The sequence below is a fragment of the Hirundo rustica genome, chromosome 30, assembly GCF_015227805.2.
Source record: "Hirundo rustica isolate bHirRus1 chromosome 30, bHirRus1.pri.v3, whole genome shotgun sequence".
NCBI lineage: Eukaryota > Metazoa > Chordata > Aves > Passeriformes > Hirundinidae > Hirundo > Hirundo rustica.
This window is the reverse complement of record NC_053479.1, coordinates 1,266,745-1,287,745: the sequence shown is the minus strand read 5'-3', so window position 1 is coordinate 1,287,745 and position 21,001 is coordinate 1,266,745. Positions and strand designations below refer to the sequence as shown.

The window sequence follows — 21,001 nt, the reverse complement described above, 5'->3', positions numbered from 1 at the left end:
GGATGACGATGGAGGCTGTTCCTGCGGGAGGAAGGCGCGGGGAAGAGTCAGAGCCCGGGGAAGGGGACAGCGCTCACATGGGGCAGAATGGGGTCCAGGAGTGGCACAGGGGCGCTGGGCAGCCACCAACAACCCCCATCCAGTGTGGGAATCGGGGGGGTTCACCCCACTTACGGCTGCTCTGCTGCTCGCCCACGACGAAATCCTCGCAGCGCGCGCCCGTCACCCCCGAGGGGCACCTGGGGAGCGCAGGGAGAGCAGCGGGGTTAGCGGGGCAGGGCCAGGGAGGGAGGGAGAGGTGGGCACGGACCTGGGGTTGGGGCGGGGCTGGGGGGGGGCGCAGAGCACAGATCGGGGTGCGTCAGTGACGTGTCGGGAGGGGGGCACACAGCCCGCCTGCCCCCCCCTCCCGTGCCCACCCCGGTCCCCTCCTCTCTTACAGGCACTCGGGCAGCTGCGTCTTGTCGCTGATGGAGCAGGTGCCACCGTGCAGGCAGTAATTGTCACAGGTCAGGCAGCTCGGTGCTATCTTCCCATCGGGGCAGCTGTGGGGCACAGAGGATCAGCGCCACGGGTACCCCTGGCTGTCCTGTGCCCGCCCTCCCCGGGTGTCCCGTGCACCCCCAGCCCCTCAGGACTCGGCTGTTGGCTCATCCCACCCTGCACAGCTCATGGCTGGGACACCAGGATGGGCTTTGGGAGACATTGAGACACTTCCACCTCCTCCTCCTCCTCCCAGGACCACCAAGCCCTCCCGGATTTATCTGCCCCGAATTACCGACCCAGCCGTGGCTGATGCTGCCACAGGGGTCCCCGTGCCCAGCACCCCTCTTCCTCCCTCCAGCTCGACGTTCCCGGCACCTACGTGCAGGAGACCTCCCCGCTCTGCTTGTTGATGCTGCACTTGCCCTCCTGGCACCGGGAGCACTTGTTCTCCTGGCACTGGGCGCCCTCGAACTGAGGCGGGCAGCGGCACTGCTTGGCACCGCTGGCCGTCATCTGGCACACGCCGTCGTTCTCGCAGTAGTCGAAGCACTGCCCTGAGGGGGACGCGGGGCTCAGGGTGGGCAGCCGGTGTCCCCAGGCCCCCATGGAGCCCCACCAAAGAGGGGAGCTGGAAATTCAACCCCATGGGCGCTGCTCCCAGGGATTCCCCAAAAAGAGGGGGATGTGGGAGCCCAATCCCTGACGCTGTCCTCAGGTATTCCCACACAGCATCCTTCAAAGGAGGGTCGGGAACCCAAATCTCTGGGACTGTCACCAGAGGTTTCCCCACAGGTATCTCCAGGTGAGGGACACTCATCATTCTCATGTCCCCATTGATATTCCCAGACGTTCCCAGCTGAGGGACACTCATCCTCCTGATCCCTACTGCTGTCTCCAGACATCTCCAGCTGAGGGACACCCATCTTCCTGACACCTCCATTGCTGTCCCCAGATATCTCCAGGTGAGGGACACCCATCCTCCTGATCCCTATTGCTGTCCCCAGACACCTCCAGCTGAGGGACACCCATCCTCCTGATCCCTATTGCTGTCCCCAGACGTTCCCAGCTGAGGGACACCCATCCTCCCAACACCCCATTGCTGTCCCCAGACGTTCCCAGGTGAGGGACACCCACCCCTCTGACCCCCACTGCTGCCTCCACATCTCCCCGGGTGATGGATACCCATCCTCCTGACCCTCATTGCTATCCCCAAACATCTCCAACTGAGGGACACTCATCCTCCTGCTGTCCCCAGACCCCTCCCCACGCCGGGGCACAGCGGGCGGCACTCACGGTACTGGCAGCGGTCGCCGATGAAGGTGGGCAGGCAGCGGCAGGTGGGCTGATTGCCCTGGTTCACCGTGCAGCTGCCGTTGTGCTGGCAGTAATCCGTGCACACCTGCTGGTTGCACCGCGGCCCGGTGAAGCCGGTGGGGCAGCGGCAGGTCGGCATTCCTGCGGGGAAAAAAAAAAACCCCCGTCAGCTCCGCGCTCGCCCGTCCGTCCGTCCGTCCCCGACCCGTCCCCGACTCACCCGAGGGCGAGGCGGCGCAGGTGCCCCCGTTCTGGCAGTAGTCCCAGCACTGGTCGATCTGGCACTTGTCCCCGTTGTAGCGCGGCTGGCAGCGGCACTTGGCCTGCTTGCGGGCGTTGAGGAAGCAGCTGCCGCCGTTCAGGCACACCAGGTCGCACGTGTCGGTGGTGGGCACTGCGAGGGAGGGACGGAGGGCGCGGAGGTGAGCAGGGCCGAGCTGGCGGGACCCCAACCTCCCTCCTCGTCCTCGTCCTCTCCTCCTCCGGCGTCACCTACCGACAGGTGAGACGGTGGGCGAGGGCACGACCACGCAGGTGCCGTTGTCCAGGCGTTTGCCGTTGGGGCAGGTGCACACGGGGCCGCTGGGGCTGAGCAGGCAGAGCCACTCGCATTTCTTGCGGTCGCAAGGGTTGGTCACTGCAGGAGGGGAGGGGAGGGCGCAGGCGGGTGAGGGCAGCGGGGTGGTGACAGCACGGCGACACACAGCCCTTCTTGCTCCACAGCACCTCTGGGACATTCTCCTCTACAGCTGTCCCTCCCAACCGAGCGCTCACCACTGCAGCTGGACGCCCCCAACCCTCAGCGACCCCCTGCTCTGCCCACCCGGACACCCCCACTTCGGGCAGGGAGCTGGGGGGGCTGAGTCCCCTTTGAGCCCCCTCTTCCCAAGCTCCCTTCACCCTCTGGCACCTCCCTACAGCCCAGGAGCAGCGTGGGGGTCCCGGCCCACACGCACCCTCCGGCTGCTTGTACTGGTGGTAGAGCACGACGTCGGTGGCGTGGTTGAGGCCGGACGTCAGGTTGGTGACGGGCTTGTGCCCGAACTTGTGGATCTTGAAGATGCGGTTGTTGATGTAGGTGACGCCGTAGATGTAGTCCTCGAAGATGTCGATGCTGAACGGGTGGCTCAGCCCTGGGGAAGGCAGGAAGGGGGGACGTGTGGAGGCAGGAATTCGGGGTGGGCCCCAGGCCAGGGACCCCCACGGGGCACCCCTTACCCTTCTTGTTGTCGATGGCCACGACGGGGTCGGTGCCGTTGAGCCGGATGCTGCCGATGACGGAGAGCTTGGCGTCGGCCCAGTACAGCCTCTCATTGTGGTAATCCACGGCCAGGCCTGAGGGGACACAACCCCCAGTGAGCCCCCACTCCAGCCCAAACCCCTCCTGACCCACTGAGCAGCCTCCCCCACCGCCCCCACACCCTTCTGCCGTGGGGCTCCGAGCCCCCAGAACGACCCTCCCCAATATAAACGGTTGAGCACGTCCCCGTCACGGCTTTTGTCCCCCTCCTGTCACCTGTTGGCCACTGGATGTTGTCCTGCACCAGGGTCTCCCGCAGCGTCCCATCCATGGCAGCCGTCTCGATCTTGGGGTGGTTGCCCCAGTCCGACCAGTACATGGTCCTGTAAGGACACAGGCAGATCGTTCCCAGGGGAACAGGACAGCCCGATGCCCAGGGACTGTCCCTCACTGTCATCCTGGAGCCACCAGGTCACTCCGGGGCAGCTCCACAAGACACACAGCGACGCCGGGACACACGGGCGGGTTTGTGGTGAGGGGTGGGATGAAGGCTCAAGCCCCTCACCCCCGCAGCGGATCCACCACGATGGCGTGGGGCTCGTCGATCATCCCCGAAATCAGCGTCTTGCGGTTCTCGCCCTTCATCTGCGCCACCTCGATGACGTCCCGCCCCGAGTCCGTCCAGTAGATGTTCCCGGCCACCCAATCGATGGCGATTCCCCGCGGCATCTTCAGCCCTGAGATCTGCGCGGGGCAGAGCGGGGACGGGTGAGGCGGGGACGACGCCGGCAGCCCGTCGCCGCCGCGCCCCGGCGGAGCCCGCTCACGTTCAGGTGGGTGACGCCGCCGTCGATCTGGCGCCGGTTGCGGTTGGAGGCGGTGGAGGCGGAGGAGGAGGCGGGCAGCTCCCGGTACGAGATGCGGCCCGTGTGCCAGTTGGTCCAGTAGATCTTGTTGCCCTTGACGTAGATGTCCATGGCGTCGATGCGCACGTTCTCGTCGCCCTGGAAGGCTGGCTCGTAGGCCGAGTTGGGGTTGAAGGGGTACATGCTCCTGATCTTGTTGTCGTCCGCGATGTAGAGGATCTGGTGCTCGGAGCCTGCAGAGGAAGAGGAGGACGAGGAGGGGTTGGCATGGGCTGGACTGGGAACGGGGGCTCAGCCAGGAGTGGGGAATCAGCTGGGAACTGGGGCCCAGCTCCCTGGTGGGACAGGGTCACTGGGAGCTCGTCATCGCCTTGGGGCTCACGAGGGACAGACTGACGGCACCAGCGGTACCAGAAAGGTGGGCAGAGCTGCAAGGGGCTTGGAGGGAAGAGCAAAGGATTCCCACAGGAGCTCTGGGGCATGTGTCGAGGGGTCCTGGGCACACAGATAGAACCCCCGTGGGTCACCGTTCCCTCCTGACCTTCCGCCTTGCACATGTTGTCTGTCTTCATGAAGTTCTTGGAGCAGCTGCAGATGTGAGAGCCCTTGGTGTTGTTGCAGAGCTGGGAGCAGGTCCCGAAGCGCAGGCACTCGTTGATGTCTGGGCAGCGGGAGATGGGATCAGGGGGAGACCCCAGCTCTGCCCCAAGGACACCATCCCTGCCGCCCCAGCCGTGAAATCACATCCCACCGGCAAAAAAACCAACGCCAAACCAAACGCCGAGTCCTCTCCAGCAGCAGCGGGGAAATACCTTGGCAAAAATTCTTGTCCGGCACCTTCTGGAAGCCTCTGCGGCAGGTGCAGTACGAGGTGGACTGGGACTGGACGCACTGGGCCTCGTCCCCACACATGGTGGCGTTGGTCATGCAGTCGTAGGACTTGTGCTCTGCGGCGGGACGCGGCGTCACACGCGTGTCACGGCCGGTTCCCCAGCCCCCGCCGGGCCCCCGGCTCCCCACCCACCGTGGGAGCAGGATTCCTCATCGGAGCCATCGCCGCAGTCATCGAAGAAGTTGCAGCGGAGGTTGGCGCTGATGCACTTCTTGTTCGCACACAGGAACTCGTTCTTGTCCTGGCTGCAGCTCTTGGGCTTGGCCGTGGGGGACTCTGCGGGTGAGGGGCAGCAGCTGTGAGCCCCCCACGTCCCGGGCACCCATCCCCACGGGAGCAAGCAGCAACTTGGGACCCCGTATCCACACCCTGATTTTGGGAGGAGAGGCCGGGCAAAGCCAACCCCAGCGGCTGGGCTGAGCCCTGGGCTCCTGAGGGCCACGGTGAGCACGCAGGCAGCCTGGCCAGGCCGGCTCAGGGCTGTGGCCACGGGGCAGCCCCACTCACCGCAGTCCTTCTCATCCGTGTTATCTCCACAGTTGTCAATGCCGTCGCACTGTCGACCGATCCACAGACATACCCGGTCGTTCTTGCAGCGGAACGGTCTGTTGGGGGGACACTGGAATTTCACTGCACCAGCAAACAGAAACAAACGGTGACGGTGAAAGGAGACGCCGGAGCCAGGCTGTCACACATGTCACGAGCTGCTGCTCGGCCTCTGCCCGCTCTCCGGGGAGGGCTTGTCCCACGCGGGCGAGCGGGCTCCGGAGGCTGAAGCAAAGAGACTGAAGCAAAGACAATCGCCCGGCTGCTGTGAGCCCTCTCCTCGCCCAGCCCCGGCCCCCCACAGCCCCCTCCCCACCGCCAGCCCCTCTGCAAATCCTTTCCCTCAATCGGAGCCGCCTCCAGCCCCTCGGCCCCACCGGCCGCTCCCGAGAGGAGCTGCCCGAGGTCACCCCCAGACCCTCCGGTGCCCGCAGCGGTGCCCGAGCTCCGGGACTGCCACCCCATCCTGGGGTATGGGAGGGCTCGGGGCAGAGGCACGGCGGCGTCACTCACAGCACTCCTCGGGATTCTCGTCCGAGTTGTCCCCACAATCGTCCTCGCCGTCGCACTTCCAGGCCAGGGGCTTGCACAGGGTGTTGTTGCACTGGAATTCGTCCAGGGGACACGTGCGAACTGCGACAGCGCAAGAGGGGATGCGTCAGCTCGCGCTGCCCCGCCGCCAGAACCCCAGGCTGGGGCTGCAATCCCAATTTCCAGCGTGGACAGGGGGTGTCCGGGGCCGGAGGGGTTCCAGGGCTCGGATACACATCCGTGCACGCTCCAGGGCGGGGCAGAGAGGGGTGGGCGCACACACAGGGGGACAGAGGTGGCACACAACCAGCCTCGAGGGACACGCAGCTCTGCCATTACCCCCGGTGCCACAGTTCTCCTCATCGGAGCCGTCCATGCAGTCGGCGTCGGCGTCGCAGCGCCAGCGCATGGGGATGCAGTGCCCGTTCTTGCACTTGAACTGGTCGAACTCGCAGCGGGGAGTGCAGTCTTTCTGCAGGGGACGGGCGAGGGGCGGAGGGGTCAGCAGGGACAGGGTGGCCGCGGGCGGGGGCAGAGGGCACGGCCGCGTCCCCGCCGCGCTGCCGTACCTCGTCGGAGCCGTCGGCGCAGTCGTGGTCCCCGTCGCATTTCCACCTGCCCGCGATGCAGCGGCCGTTGGCGCACGAGAACTCGCTCTCGGAGCAGGGCCGGGGAGCTGGGGACAGAACACAGGGTGTGCCCTGAGCGCGGGGACGGGCCGTGAGGGCACAGGCTGGCGCTGGGGACACACGGCTGCTGGCGCTGGGGACAGGGGGTACAGGCAGAGCTGTGGGAGCTGCCAGAGGGGCACAGCTGCCACCACCTCCCAGCCCCTTCCCACCCCGTGGGGGTTCTGGGGGGCACTGTGGCCCCACAGCCTGGCTGTCCCCCAGGTCACTCACTCTCTGGCAGGAGGAGCTGCAGCGGTGCCCCGGCACAGCCTCATCCCCGTACCCCGTCACAGGGCACAGGGACAGACACCTCTCCCAGCTCACTGGCACAGCCAGTGCCACATCCAGGAGGACGGCACGTGGCACAGCCGCCCAGCTGGGAGGGCTCTTGGGACCCGTCCCCTCCCCACGGCCCCGGGGTATTGGGGCACAGGGACCCTCTGGTCACGGCACAGGACTGTGGGGGAAGAGAGGAACAGGGTGGAGCAGGGAGGATCACGGTGGGGATGGGTTTGGGAGCCAAGTCCAAGCCATGCACGGGCCCTGCAGAGCAGCAGGGTCAGACCCTCCCCGGCTGTGGCTTCGTGGAGGGAGATGCTGGTGCTGATGCTCGGTAAATCCAGCTGGATCGTCCAGTCCCGACCCCTCTGCCCTCACCTAGAAGTTCTTGTCTTCATTGATTTTAGAGAGACTGTACATGGAATTAAAAGATTTTGGCAGGAACCTACCTCTGAGCGCCCCATAACGACAGTGTGAAAATGGAGAAAAACATAAGATGAAGTGAAATGGCACAAACTCAAAAACACGACGGGAAATCAACAGAAAAAGAAAACAAAAGCTGCACCCTAAAGAGCCGCAGGAGGACAGAGGGACCCAGTGGGCACTGCAGGGTAGGAGAGGGTCTGGCAGCAGACCCTGGTGCCATCCTGGAACCCTCTGGAGGGACAGAACCATAGCGGAGCCCTGGGAACGGTCCTGTCCATGGGGACACTCGTGCTCCTCGGCTGCCCAGCGGTGCTGGCACACAAGCAGGAGCTCAGGAAGGGGCAGCACTGAGCTCTCTGCCCCAGCTCTGGGGATCAGCCACCGCCCCACGCGCCGGCACAGGCCTGAGGCTGTGACCCAGCTCCCTCCTGACAGCTCCGTGTGTCCCCACCGCCACCCCAGGTGCCACTGCCAGGCAGGAGGTGACACAGGTGGCAGAGCAGGACCAGGTGCCCTCGGGTGACTTCTGGGCCCCCACGCTGCTGCAGGGAACGCGTTGGGGTCACCCCTTTTCCCGGTCACCCGTCACCCTTGGGGTGTCTCCTCGGCACAGCCCCGCCTCAGCGGGACCAAGACCCCTGGAGCTGGGGGTGTCCTGGCTGGGGGACACGGTGGCACTCCCTGGCAGCAGAAGAGGGGCTGGGGGTGCCCTGTCCCCTCTCCCCTGCTCCACCCCGGGGACAGCCAAGGCTCAGGGGTGGCACGTACTGCAGCTCTCCTCGTCCGAGTTGTCCCCGCAGTCGTTGTCGTAGTCGCACTGCCAGCGGCCCGGCACGCAGCGGTTGTTCTTGCAGCGGAACTGGTACGGCTCACAGGTGCGCTCGTCTGGGAGGGACAGCGGGGGACGGGACAGGGGTCAGCACTGCCCCAAATGAGGGGAGGGACGGGACAGGGGTCAGCACTGCCCCAAAATGAGGAGAGGGACAGCGGGGGACAGGACAGGGGTCAGAAATGCCCAAAATCAGGGGAGGGACAGGACAGAGGTCAGCACTGCCCCAAATGAGGGGAGGGACAGCAGGGGACAGGACAGGGGTCAGCACTGCCCCAAATGAGGGGAGGGACAGCAGGGGACGGGACAGGGGTCAGCACTGCCCTGCACAACGGGAGATATGGGACAGGGATGGGATCAGCACTGCCCCAAATGAGGGGAGGAATGGGACAGAGGTCAGCACTGCCCTGAATGACGGGAGGATGAGACAGGGACAGGTGTCAGCACTGCCCTGAACATGAGGAGGGACAGGGACAGAGGTCAGTGCTGCTCCCCACGATGGAAGGGATGGGACTGGGACAGGGGTCAGCGCTGCCCAGCACCTCCCTCTGACCCAGCCCTGCCCACGCCACTCGCAAAAGGAGCAGCCGGAACTCCTGGGGCACCCCAGAGGAGACAGCCAGCGCCAGGCCAGCCTGTCCCTTGGGGAACAGGGACACAAGAGGACACTGGCTCGTCCCCACAGCCCCTCCTCACCGCATTCCTCCTTGGGCTCATCGGATCCATCCCCGCAGTCGTCCTCCCCGTCACACTTCCAGCGCGCCGGGATGCACCGGCCCGAGTCCTTGCACCGGAATTCATCCACGCCACAGGTCATCTGGGCTGGAGGGGACAAAGTGACACAGGCACAGGGCAGGGATCAGCACTGGTGTGGCGTGTGTTGTTCTCTGCGGGGCTGATGAACGGCCTGGAGCTGGGTGAGATCCCCCTCCCTTCCCAGCAGTTCTCCAGGGAGAGAGGAGGATCCCAGCAGGACAGATCCAGGCAGAGCCAGCAACACCATCACCACTGCCCACAGGGACTGGGCAGGGACCGAGGAGGGACCGAGGTAGAAGAGAGCAGGGACAGAGCAGGGACCAAAAACGGACTGAGCAGGGACTGACCAGAGCAGGGACCAAAAATGGACTGAGCAGGGACCGAGGATGGACTGAGCAGGGACCGAGCAGAGCAGGGACAGAGCAGGGACCAAAAACGGACTGAGCAGGGACTGAGCAGGAACTGAGCAGGAACTGAGCAGGGACTGAGCAGGGACTGAGCAGGGACTGAGCAGGAACTGAGCAGGGGCTGAGCAGGGAAGTGACAGAGCAGAGACCAAAAGCAGTCTGAGCAGGGACTGAGGAAGAATTGGGGTAGAACTGAGCAGGAACTGAGCAAGGACTGAGCAAGGACTGGGGTAGAACGGAGCAGGAACTGAGCAAGGACTGGGGTAGAACGGAGCAGGAACTGAGCAAGGACTGAGCAGGGACTGAGGAGGAACCAAGGTAGAACGGAGCAGGAACTGAGCAGGGACCGAGGACAGACTGGGGTAGAACTGAGGAGGGACCAAAAAGGGACCAAGCAGGGACTGAGGGGGAACTGAACAGGGACCGAGGAGGGACTGAGGAGGGACTGAACAGGGACCGAGAAGGGACTGAGGAGGGACTTTCCACCCCACCAGCACACAGAGGTGCCCGGTGTGGGCGTTTCACACGTGTCCAGAACCCCCTCCCCGCACAGGCCCCTTACTGCAGTTGGCAGGTTCATCGGAGCCGTCCACGCAGTCGTTGTCACGGTCACAGACCCAGACACGGGGGATGCAGCGCTTGGTGATGGCGCATTGGAACTGGTTGGGGGCACAGGTCACCTCCGCTGCAGGAGGGAGAAGGGGTGTCAGGAAGGGCGGCAGGGCAGGCAGGGGCCAGCCACCCCTCTCCCCAAAAAGACAGCCGTGGGGTTCAGAGGCATGTGGATGCTCCAGGGATCACAACGGGCTGGAGCAGAGCCATAAAACGGCCCCAGAAGACTCCAAGCTATGGGGGCACAGCACAGAGGCCACCAGATCCCTCAGCTGGCCAACAGGCTCATCCCAAATCCACTTCAAGGGATTTAAGGATTTCATTTCCACTACAGCAGCGTCTGTAGGGGTGACGGGGACAGAGGGTCTGCAGAGACCAGGGGTACGGAGAAAACCGTGGGACAACCCCAAAACACAGACCTGAGCCCCTCAGCATGGCCCAGGCTCGCCCCCACCTGACACCCCGAGCCCCCCACTCACGACAGTCCTTCTCGTCCTCGCCGTCCCCGCAGTTGTCCTGCCCGTTGCAGCGGAAGATGCCGGGGATGCAGCGGTTGGTGTTGGTGCACTTGAACTGGCTGGGCAGGCAGACGTGGATGTCTGGGGAAGAGGTGACACAGTCACGGGGTGACAGGCTGCAGCTCCACGCTGTGGGGGGCTTGGGGGGTCACCAGGGGACGCAGGGAACCCACCACAGTTGGCCTCGTCCGAGTTGTCCTGGCAGTCGTTGTCGCCGTCGCAGATGAAGGCGGGGTTGGTGCAGATCCCCGTGGAGCACTGGAACTGCCCTGGCCTGCACTTGAACTCGGCTGTGGGGTAACACAGGGCAGGTTTGTCCTGAGGAACGTTTCTAGGGCACACCTCAACCTCGAACCCCCCGCTCCAACCCTTCTGGGGTCCTTCACAGGGACCCAGCATCAATTCTGGGGGCCTGCTCCTTGGGAGAATCGTGTCCCACTGCTCCCTTCTCTCCCCAGGGCTGTCCCAGCAGCCCAGGGGTGCCGGGACACGGGGCCCTGTGTCACCCCCCGGCACTCACGGCAATCCTCCGGCTCGTCCGACCGGTCCCCGCAGTCGTCCTCGGTGTCGCATTTCCACCAGAAAGGGATGCACTTGTCGTTCTTGCAGACAAACTGATGGAGAGAGGAGCTCGTGGGGTGGTTCAGGATGGGGAGGGGGCACCCCGGAAGATTTCACCCCCAGCGAGCTCAGCCAAGGGCGCTGATCCTGTGCTGCCCCCCTCCAGGAATTCCCAAATCCTGACCCACAGCAAAGCCTCAACCCCACTCAGACCCTGGGGTTTGAGGAGAGGCAGAGAAGAACATTCCAGAGCTGGAGAGTCTCTGGCTCCCTTGAACACCCCCAAACAAGAAGGAGGTGCTGCCTGCACCCACAGAAGACCAAAACCCCCGGGGAGACCACAGCAGGAGGGACACGGGCACGGGGAATTTCCAGGCAGGGACAGGCAGGGCCTTACCTGGCTGGCTGTGCAGTTGGACACGCAGGTTTTGCCATCGCTGCCCAGGTAGAAGTTGGTGGGACAGGCACACTTGTGCCCCCCGCCCGGCGAGAGCAGGCAGAGGTTGCTGCAGCCGCCGTTGTCGGTCTTGCAGGGATGGTTTGGAACTGGCGAGAGCGGCGCGACAACAGCCAGTCAGACCGAGCTGGGGACCCTCGGGGTGGCATGGCAGCACCTTGTCACCCTGCTCCCGTTCCCTGTGGCCAAGCTGGCGTCCCCCCCATCCCTTCCCTTCCCCAGGGTGGCCCCCCAGCAGCGGCACCCCCAGGCCGCGCTCACCGTCGGGCTGGCGGTAGGGGTGGTAGATGTGGATGTCCATGGGCCGGTGCAAGGTGCTGATCAGCAGCGTCTTGTTGGCTCCCGTCGTCTTGTGGGCCCTGTTGATGGACTTGGTCTCCCAGTCGGTCCAGTAGATGAAATCCTCGAAGAGGGTGAGCGCGAAGATGTGCGGGATGTCCTGGCTCAGCACTGCGAGGGGAGCGGGCGCTCAGCGAGGGGCTGCGTCCCTTTCCCCTCCCGCGCAGAGGAGCGGCCAGAGCTGGGGACTGGCCCCAGCAGCTCCAGCTCGCTCTCCAACACCCTGGACGCCCCCCAAATCCCGCTGGAACGGCGGGAGCGCCGGCGCTCTCACCCGTGTGCCGGTTGGAGCCGTCCAGGCTGGCGAACTCGATGTAGTCCTCGCGGGCATCGGCCCAGTAGATCCGGCTGTTGATGTAGTCGAGGGTGAGGCCGTTGGGCCACGTGATCTTGGTGTCCACGATGACGCTGCGGTTGGTGCCGTCCATGCCGATCTTCCCGATCAGGGAGTGGTCGCCCCAGTCCGTCCAGTAGAGGTAGCTGGGGATGAAACGGAAGGGCAGGGAGAGGAGGTTGGGGTGGGAAAACACAGAAATTTCTCCCCGTGAGGGTGGTGAGACCCCGGCGTAGAGAAGCTGTGGAAATGTCCAAGGTTGGACAGGGCTTGGAGCAGCCTGGGATAGCGGAAGGTGATAGCAGTGGGGTGGAACAAGATGGTCTTTAAGGTCCTTTCCATCCCAAACTGCCCCACGATAAACAGAATTGTGATAAAAAGAACTGCACGGGCACGGGGTAGGGAAAAGTTAGGGAGCCCACACATCCCGGTGTCCCAGAGGGAAAGCTCCATCCCATCTCCCAAGCTCTGGGGAAGGTGAGCACAGCCCCTTCCCAGTGCAGAGCAGCAGGCTCCCAGGCTCTCACCCGTTCTGCACGTCCACCACGAGCGCGCGGGGCTCGCGCAGGCCCGAGTTGACCAGCACGGTGCGGTACGCGCCGTTGAGCTTCGACACCTCGATGGTGTCCCGACCCTTGTCGCACCAGTACAGGTTTCCTCCCACCCAGTCCACCGCCAGCCCGTCGGGGTTGCTGAGCCCCGTGCGGTGAAGGACCTGCCAGGAGGAATCAGAGGTGACAGGGGCTGAGCAGACAGAACCAAACCTTCATCTCTCAGGGGTGACAGCACTCCCCTTCCCAGCCCGGGTCGTCTTCCTCACTCTCCTCTTAGGTTTAGATGGGATATTGGGAAGGAATTCCTCCCTGTGAGGGTGGGGAGGCCCTGGCACAGGGTGCCCAGAGAAGCTGTGGCTGCTCCTGGATCCCTGGAAGTGTCCAAGGCCAGGCTGGATGGGGCTTGGAGCAACCTGGGATAGCGGGAGGTGTCCCCTGCCCATGGCAGGGGAGCAAAACCGGATGAACTTTAAGATCCCTTCGTGACCCAAATCATTCCACAACTCTTCCCCCAGCCTTCCTTGTCCCGCATTTCAGAGCAGTGTGGAGCCCACCCTTACTTGGGGTGGGGCTGCAAAACATCCCACAGCAACTGGGGCTGATTCCCAAAGCCCAGTGATGCCCCCAGAGCGGGGCAGGAGGCGGGTGAGGCCCGGAGGTGCCCCAGGGGCCGCCCCACGTCCTCACCTGGACGTTGCTGCCGTTGATGTGCATGCGGCGGATCATGCTGCCCTGCGTGGTGACGTCAGTCCAGTAGATCATCTGCTCCCGGTAGTCAAAATCCAGAGCCACGGCGTTGTTCAGGCCCTGGAGAGGAGGGAGGGAGAAGGGTTGCAGCAGCCTCGGTGGCTGGAATGGGTTCTGGAGGGGTTTTATAGAGCCCACGGCCTCCCTCGCTCCTCGCTCACGGCGACTTCCTGACATTTAGATGGATCTACCATTCCCCTAGGATGAGCCAAAGCTCCTCAGCTGGCAGCTCCCGTGTCCTTCAGGGCTCGCTCCATCCCCAAATCCCAACCACACGGGGCTGGCGTCCCTCCTGCTCCCAGCTCACCCCGCACCTGCTTGAGCAGAGTGTAGTTGGAGCCGTCCAGGTTAAGCTTCCTCAGATAGTAGCGGTTGGCGAAGATGAGGAAGGGCTCTTCATCTGCACGGGGAGAGAGGGGAGAAGTGGCAGGGGAGCGCTGCTGGGACGTGGGCAGAACCCAGCAGACCCGCCAGCCTCCCAGTCCCGCTCCCTCACGAGTTGGGGGGCAGCCACTTCACCCTCCAACTCCAGCGCCAGGAGCGTCCCGTGGTCACCGGGAACATCCTGGGCTCTGCGCCCACACCCGGCTCTCTCACCTGTGACAGCCTTGCAGCTGGTGGGGTTGTCAGGCCGGAGCTTGTAGCCCTCAGTGCAGAGGCACTTGTAGCTGCCCAGGGTGTTGATGCACTTCTGGCTGCAGGGGTAGGTGGTGGAGCACTCGTCGATGTCGATGCACGTCTTCCCGTCGTCCTTCAGCCGGAAGCCGGGACGGCATCTGCACTGCAGGAGCAACCCGGGGCCGTCAGACACCTCGGAGGCCCCGCACGCCGGGAGGTGGCAGGTGCTGGGAGGTGACAAGCGTCACCGTGGGACACGTGGACTCAGCAAGGACAGCTGAGATGCGCAAACAGCGCCGCGTCGCAGCCCCGGCCCAGCTGGCGCAGGGCAGACGCAACCCTCGCGTCTGCGGAGGAGGAAGGAGAGGGAACAGCAGGAGCTGTGCCAGGGGAGGTTTAGGAAAAGGTTCTTCCCCCAGAGGATGGTCAGGCACTGCCAGCTGGCACAGCCTCAAGGCTGCCAGAGCTCCAGGAGCGTTTGGACAACACCCTCAGGCACAGGGTGGGATTGCTGAGGTCTCCTGTGCAGGGGCAGGAGCTGGACTTCAGCAATCATCGTGGGGCATTCTGTAATTCTGTGACCCCTGCAGCCAGGCCCCCACCCCGAGGCCCCCTACCTTGTACCCGATCTTGAGGTCCTCACACTCCTGGGAGCAGCCGCTCAGCTTCTTGTTGAGGCACTCGTTGATGAAGCAGTTGAGCTCGTCGGAGCCGTCGGCGCAGTCGTTGTTGTTGTCGCAGAGCAGCGCCTCGGAGATGCAGTTCCCGTTCTTGCAGAGGAAGAAGGAGTCGTTGCACTTGTTTTCTGCAGAGAGGAGGTGGCAGCGGTCAGCGAGGGCTCTGCTGTCCCCCCCAGGACCCCGCCATGACCCCAGCAGGTACCTGGGCTGCTGCAGCGCGGGTTCTTGGGCGCCTCGTCCGAGTGGTCGTGGCAGTCGAACTCCCCGTCGCATTCCCACTGCCGGTTGGTGAGGCAGCGCCCGTTCTGACAGCGGAACTCGTGGGGGCCACAGGTGGGGTACTCTGAGGGAGGGTGAGGGGCTCAGCAGGCATCCCACCTCCCTGAGCCCTCCAGAGGCACCGTGGAGCCACTCAGAGAGAGAACTGCCATATTATGTGAGCTTTTGTGAGATGTTGACAGCTCTGTAGCTGAATTTTCATGGTATGTACTGTAAGCAATCATGTTTCCTGAATTTCTTTGTGATGAGAGTCAACCGATTGACTTCTAGTCTAGCCAGTGAGATGGAGAGGTAGTAACCTCTTTCTCCAGTCCTTGGTCATTGTTCAAAATCTATATAAGTGAAGGTTTTGTAAATAATAAGAGTTCTTCAGCCTTCTTAGAATCAGAGAGTGCGCAAGTATCATTTTCTCTTCGTGTCCTCTAGCAACAGGCACCATGGAGCCAAAACTTCCTGAGCTGCCGGGAGCGACAGGGAAGAATCCCTGGCCTGGGACAGGGCTTCTGCACACACACAGACCTCTCTGTGGGTTCAGATCCCTCCCCATGGTTCAGATCTCTCCCTGTGGGTTTGGATCCCTGCCTCAGGGCTGGGGGCTCCTCTCCACCAACAATCCCCTCCTGCTGCCTCTCTGGTTTCCCTCTCACTAAACTCACACCAAACCCCTCCGGGGTGATGAAAACCCTCCCAGGGTACAGTCCCAAAGCCCAGGAGGACCCAGCCTGGCTGCTGGGTCAATCCCCCTCCTCCAGGTCCCACAGACACCCACCACACTCCGGGGACTCGTCGGAGCCGTCGCCGCAGTCGTCGTCGTGGTCGCAGACGAAGTGCTTGGGGATGCACTGCCGGTTCCCGCACATGAACTCCCGCTCGTCGCAGGTGTTGTTGTAGGCTGTAAAAAGGGGAACCAGCACCGTCAGCCCCCTCCATCCCCCGGCCTCCCCCAGCCCCCCGGCCTCGGGCACTCACAGCAGCCGGCAGCGAGGGTCTCATCGGCGCCGTCGGCGCAGTCCTTGTCCCCGTCACAGAGCCAGCGCTCGGGCACGCACACATAGGTGCCCGGGCACTGGAAGGATCCTGAGCTGCACGTGGTCAGCCCTGGGGAAAGGAGGAGAGGGATGGAGTTCGGGTCGCCCCACCGCTGGAGGCTCTGGGGAGCCCCAGGATACAGAGGCCAGGAGAGCAGGAAAAGGGAGGCAGGAACGTGGCGATGGGAGCAGGAAGGATGGGGAGAGGGGCTGGAGCAGACTCACGGCAGCGGCTGTCCTCGTCTGAGCCATCCCCGCAGTCATCGGCCCCGTCACACACCCAGAGCTTGGAGATGCAGCGGTGGTTGTTGCACTCGAACTGCACGGGGTAGCAGAACTTGTCTGGGAGGGGAGAAGAGGAGGAGATGGGGGTCAGAGCGAGGTGATGAGGGGAGGAGATACCAACAGGGCACGGCCAGGCTGGGCCAGGCGGGTTCCAGGAGCCCAGGGGGATGTTGTGGGTACTGCTCGTGGTCACACAGGGCTGGTGTGGGCCTCCCTGGGAAGATCCCCAGCTCCTGAGCACTCTCTGGGGCTTGTTCCAGGAGGTTAGAAGTAAAAATGGAGCTGAAGAGAGCCATAACCGGCCCTGTTCAAAAGGGCCACGGACACTGGTACATGTGCTGAGCAAACCAGCACACGAGGACATTTATACTGGTTACAGCGAAAAGCCCAAGAGTGTGGAGTAAAACAACACAGGGAGAAGAATCTGGGGTCTGTCCTTGGTGAATGGATGTCAGGGAGAGAAGAGGGTCCTGCCCACCCTCCAGCACCGCCCCGTGCCCCGGCTCAAATCCTGATTGTGCCCACCCTGCCGCTCACTGCACTGGGTCTCATCTTCGCCGTTCTCGCAGTCGTCCTCCTTGTCACAGGTCCAGGTCATGGGGATGCACCTCCCGCTCGGGCAGGCAAAGTAGTTGGATGGACATTTGGGCTTCCTCCCGCCTACTTTGTGACGGAAACATCAGTGAGCACCACGGCACGGCCACGTCCTGCCTCGTCCCAGCCCAGGACTGAAGGATCCCTCCCCAAAGCCCCGCTGAGCTCCCGCATCCCAGATCCCCGCGGCACCATCCGCGCACGACAACAGCGGGCAAAAAAAAGCCTCCGCGGCCCAAGCAGAGGCCAAAGGGGCATCCCTGCCCCCGGAGCCCCCCGTGCCCTCCCGCCCTCACCGGGGCAGTTGCGCTCATCCGAGTAATCGCCGCAGTCGTTGGCGCCGTCGCACACCCAGCTGGGCGCGTAGCACAGGGACGTGTGCTCGCACTTCTGGAACGTGGTGCCCTTCACCCCCAGCCTGAAGTAGCTGCTGCAGTCGGTGGCGGCTGAGAGGAACCACAGCAGGAGCCCCGGTGACACAGCAGGAACCACGGGAGAAGCCCCCCGGGTCTGGCTCCGCCACGCAGCACCGGCCCCTGCCCTGCTGCTGCAGCCCACCGCACCCCACACCCCCCCAGAGGAGCCCCACACGTGCCCAGGGATCCAGTGGGTGGTGGGGTGCTGGAACAGAGGGGCTGCAGGACAGGAGCAGGACACTCCTCCCTCCCTGATCCAGCCCAAATCCCAAATTCCAGGTCCCTGCCGCCAGCACCCAGAGCAGGAGCATCTCCAGAGCTGAGGAGGGGCCAGGGGCAGCAGCTGGGCACTCACTGCAGTTCATTTCGTCCGATGCATCCTCGCAGTCGATGAACTGGTTGCAGCGGCTGGAATTCCCGATGCAGGTCCCGTCCCGGCAGCGGAACTCGGTCGCGGCGCAGCTGGTTTCTGTCGGGGGGGAGAAGCCCCCGCAGTCGTTGAGACGGCGTCCACACCCACCCCATGGCACCACTGGTGCTGTGGAAGGGCACCCACACCCCCTCACACTGCCCACGCAGCTCTGGGCTGCCCAGAGTGCCCCCAACCCCTTCTGGATGAGAGCTGGTGCCTCACACTCTGCCTGGCAGCCTGAGCCGCTCTCCCTGGCACAACCAGACCTGGACAGGACCCTGAGAAGCTCCCAGTTTGAAACCCTGCAGATCCACCCTGCAGCCCTAAGGGGATGCTGCTTTTGGTAACTCCTGGGAGCCGTGGAAGCCACGAGGAGCAGTGACACTACGCCCCGTGCCCCTCCCGGCTGCCAAACCGCTCTCCCTGGGACGCTGCGGGTGCTGCGCGCCCACGCCCAGGAGTTTTTCCTCTCAGCTGTCACCCTGTGAGCTTTACAAAGCAGCACAAGCTCGACCTTGACTCTCCCTTAAGCCCTGGCTCTGCTCTGCTCCTGTCAAGCTGGCGGTGAGCCGCTCCTGAAGCCGCTGTCGCTGTCCCTGGCCGGGGGCCAGGCAGACACTCACTGTTACAGGGCACCTCGTCCGAGTTGTCCCCGCAGTTGTCCACGCCGTCGCACCAGTAGCGACTGGCCACGCAGCGCCCGTTCATGCAGTGCAGGTACCCCTTCTTGCACTTGCGGTTGCCTGCCAGGGAGGAAGAGGAGGAAGAGGAGAAGGTGAGTAGAAGGAGGGCGAGCACCCCCCACCCTGCCCCGAGGGCCTGAGATCCTTGGGGACCTTCCAGCAGGGGAAGAAAACGGAGAGCAGGATCAGGGAAGCCGCTCCCTTGCGCAGAGGGGTGAGAGATGGTGTTTGAGGGTGCTGCAGACCCCGCTGGCTCAGCTCCAGGGGTCCTGCTCTCCTGTCTGCCCGCGAACACTGGGAAAAGGTCTGGAGACCTTAAAGCCTGGCTGGGTGCAGCTCTGGGAGGGCAGGAGGGACTGCGAGCACCAGAGGGATGGAAGGACACCCCAGAGTCCTGGTTCCCTTTGCTGAGCAGCCCTGGCGGCATCCAAGGCCAGGATGGACGGGGCTCGGAGCAACCTGGGCTAGTGGAAGGTGTCCCTGCCCACGGCAGGGCGTGAAATGAGATGATCTTTAAGGTCCCTCCCAACCCAAACTGTTCCATGATTCCATGGTCTTGAACACAGGAAAAAGGATTGATTCACTGGAGCGCTGCGAAATCCTGCCTTTGTCACCTTCCATCCTCTCAGGTCTTCGCCGTCATCCTCTCTAAGTTCTAACGGCAAATTTGATGAGGTCCTAAGACTAATTAACGAGGGACAGACCCCGCAAGGCTGCGTGGAGGTACCTGCCTCGTGCGTTCGGTCGCCTTGAAGGGGAACCCCCTGAATTTGGTCCCTTCCAACCCAAAGCATTCCGGGGCTCTCTGAGTGGAGCTGGCAGCTCGGGCAGGGTGCCTGGGGGTGCCGGGGTGAGCAAAGCAGCAAGAGGAGGAACCTTACTGCAGTAGGACTGCTTCTCGTCCGACTTGTCCTTGCAGTGCACGACGCCGTCGCAGGTGCGGCTGAAGTCGATGCAGTCGCCGTTCCCGCACTCAAACTCGTAGTGCACGTTGCAGGTGGAATTCACAGCTGGACAGAGCACGGGAACGTCAGCCAGGCTGAGATCAGCCTCACCCCTTCCTTCCCTCGGCCCCTCCCACTCCCCTCTCACCTTTGCAGGTGAAATCCTCCTGCAGGACGCGCTCCCCGCGGCAGGAGCAGTTGACGTGGCCCTTGGGGGTGAGCAGGCACAGGTCCTGGCAGCCGCCATTGTTCACCCGGCACGGGGACAGCTCGCCTAGGACAGAGGGACAGTGGTCACACCAGGCATGGAGCCAGCAGCCCCTGCTCCTCCTCGGGACAAAAAGTGGGGATCCCTCCCCAGGCTCCTCCCATGGGGCTACGGAGGGTGGGGGGTGTTGGAGGCACCCGGTCTCCCCAGATTTTATGAGGAGATGCCTTGGGAAGAGCAGGGACAGGAGAAATCCTCGCTGTCTTCAGCCTGCACTGGGTTTGGGGACGGACAACTCTGGCATGAGGGAACAATGGGATGATTCCCAAAGGACTGGGAAGGACGGGGGGATGGATTCCTGAAGGGCCAGAATGGACAGAGGCTTCCCAAAGAGCCATGAAAGGACAGAGGGACGGGCTCCAAATGGGTGGGAAGGATGGTGGGATGAATTCCCGAAAGACCATGAAGGACAGAGAGATGGATTCTCAAAGGCCATGAAGGACAGTGGGATGCATTCCCAAAGGACCATGATGGTGATGGATGGTGGGATGGATTCCCAAAGGACCATGAAGGATGGTGGGATGGATTCCCAAAGGACCATGAAGGACAGAGAGATGGATTTCCAAAGGACCATGCAGGACAGTGGGACAGATTCCTGATGTGCTAGGAAGAACAGTGGGATGGATTCCTGAAGTGCCAGGAAGAACAGTGGGACAGATTCCCAAAGGACCATGAAGGACAGTGGGATAAATTCCCAAAGGACCATGGAGGACAGCGGGATGGATTCCTGAAGTTCCAGGAAGGACAGTGGGATGAGCTCCCTTTCCCCAGGTGCCAGGGTGATGTGCAGAGGGCAGGGACACCGCAGTGACACCAGAGGCTCCTCACAGCTGTCGGTGTCGTTGGCCACGGCGATGATGCCCATGGGCTGCTGGGGGATGTCCACTCGCAGCAGCTTCATGTCGGTGCCCACGTATTTGTTGGCGCGTTGCACGGCCCGGCGCACCCAGTCCGTCCAGAAGATGTAATCGCCGTACACGGCCAGGCCAAAGGGGTGCACGGGCTCCGACTTCAGGATCACCTGCCGGGCACGGAGTCGTGGAATGGGTCAGGCTGGAAAGGACGTTAAAACTCATCCAGTTCCCACATCCCTGCCACGGGTGGGTACAAATTCCAGGCTTGCGCCAAGCTCCATCCAACCTGTCCTTGGACGCTTCACAGAATCCTTGAGGTTGGAAAAGATCTCCAAGATCAAGGCCAGCCTGTGACCAACTCCCTCCAGAGCACTCAGTGCCAAGGTCCAGCAGTTCCTTGGACACCTCCAGGGATGGTGACTCCACCACCAACCAGGGCAGCCCCTTCCAGCGCTTAACAACCCTTTCCATGAATTCCTTCTCACGTGCAACCTGAACCTCCCTCACTCCTCAGGGACACAGCCAAACTGGAAGCAGGAGGAACCTGCTGTGGGATGCAGCCCCACAACCCCCCA

General features: G+C 63.3%; 1 protein-coding gene across 1 annotated transcript in view; it reads right to left on the bottom strand.

Moving 5' to 3' along the window:
* Positions 1-21,001, bottom strand: part of LRP1 (LDL receptor related protein 1) — a 74,684-nt gene that overhangs the window by 870 nt on the left and 52,813 nt on the right. Inside the window, exons 44-87 of the mRNA XM_040088349.1 lie at positions 20,401-20,593; positions 19,453-19,578; positions 19,242-19,370; positions 18,301-18,420; positions 17,621-17,734; positions 17,146-17,295; positions 16,781-16,915; positions 16,196-16,312; positions 15,912-16,040; positions 15,712-15,834; positions 14,866-15,006; positions 14,601-14,788; positions 13,963-14,146; positions 13,680-13,765; positions 13,306-13,425; positions 12,592-12,779; positions 12,005-12,210; positions 11,653-11,841; positions 11,332-11,480; positions 10,894-10,987; positions 10,547-10,663; positions 10,335-10,454; positions 9,806-9,928; positions 8,777-8,902; positions 8,020-8,136; positions 6,445-6,551; positions 6,215-6,347; positions 5,858-5,977; positions 5,306-5,428; positions 4,931-5,074; positions 4,719-4,853; positions 4,448-4,567; positions 3,868-4,139; positions 3,606-3,784; positions 3,317-3,423; positions 3,019-3,135; positions 2,757-2,933; positions 2,297-2,437; positions 2,021-2,194; positions 1,780-1,941; positions 866-1,040; positions 441-545; positions 175-239; positions 1-21 (exon numbers count right to left, since the gene is read on the bottom strand). Coding sequence (XP_039944283.1) covers positions 1-21; positions 175-239; positions 441-545; positions 866-1,040; positions 1,780-1,941; positions 2,021-2,194; positions 2,297-2,437; positions 2,757-2,933; positions 3,019-3,135; positions 3,317-3,423; positions 3,606-3,784; positions 3,868-4,139; positions 4,448-4,567; positions 4,719-4,853; positions 4,931-5,074; positions 5,306-5,428; positions 5,858-5,977; positions 6,215-6,347; positions 6,445-6,551; positions 8,020-8,136; positions 8,777-8,902; positions 9,806-9,928; positions 10,335-10,454; positions 10,547-10,663; positions 10,894-10,987; positions 11,332-11,480; positions 11,653-11,841; positions 12,005-12,210; positions 12,592-12,779; positions 13,306-13,425; positions 13,680-13,765; positions 13,963-14,146; positions 14,601-14,788; positions 14,866-15,006; positions 15,712-15,834; positions 15,912-16,040; positions 16,196-16,312; positions 16,781-16,915; positions 17,146-17,295; positions 17,621-17,734; positions 18,301-18,420; positions 19,242-19,370; positions 19,453-19,578; positions 20,401-20,593 — 6,061 coding nt within the window. The remainder of the gene's footprint in view (positions 22-174; positions 240-440; positions 546-865; positions 1,041-1,779; positions 1,942-2,020; positions 2,195-2,296; positions 2,438-2,756; positions 2,934-3,018; positions 3,136-3,316; positions 3,424-3,605; positions 3,785-3,867; positions 4,140-4,447; positions 4,568-4,718; positions 4,854-4,930; positions 5,075-5,305; positions 5,429-5,857; positions 5,978-6,214; positions 6,348-6,444; positions 6,552-8,019; positions 8,137-8,776; positions 8,903-9,805; positions 9,929-10,334; positions 10,455-10,546; positions 10,664-10,893; positions 10,988-11,331; positions 11,481-11,652; positions 11,842-12,004; positions 12,211-12,591; positions 12,780-13,305; positions 13,426-13,679; positions 13,766-13,962; positions 14,147-14,600; positions 14,789-14,865; positions 15,007-15,711; positions 15,835-15,911; positions 16,041-16,195; positions 16,313-16,780; positions 16,916-17,145; positions 17,296-17,620; positions 17,735-18,300; positions 18,421-19,241; positions 19,371-19,452; positions 19,579-20,400; positions 20,594-21,001) is intronic.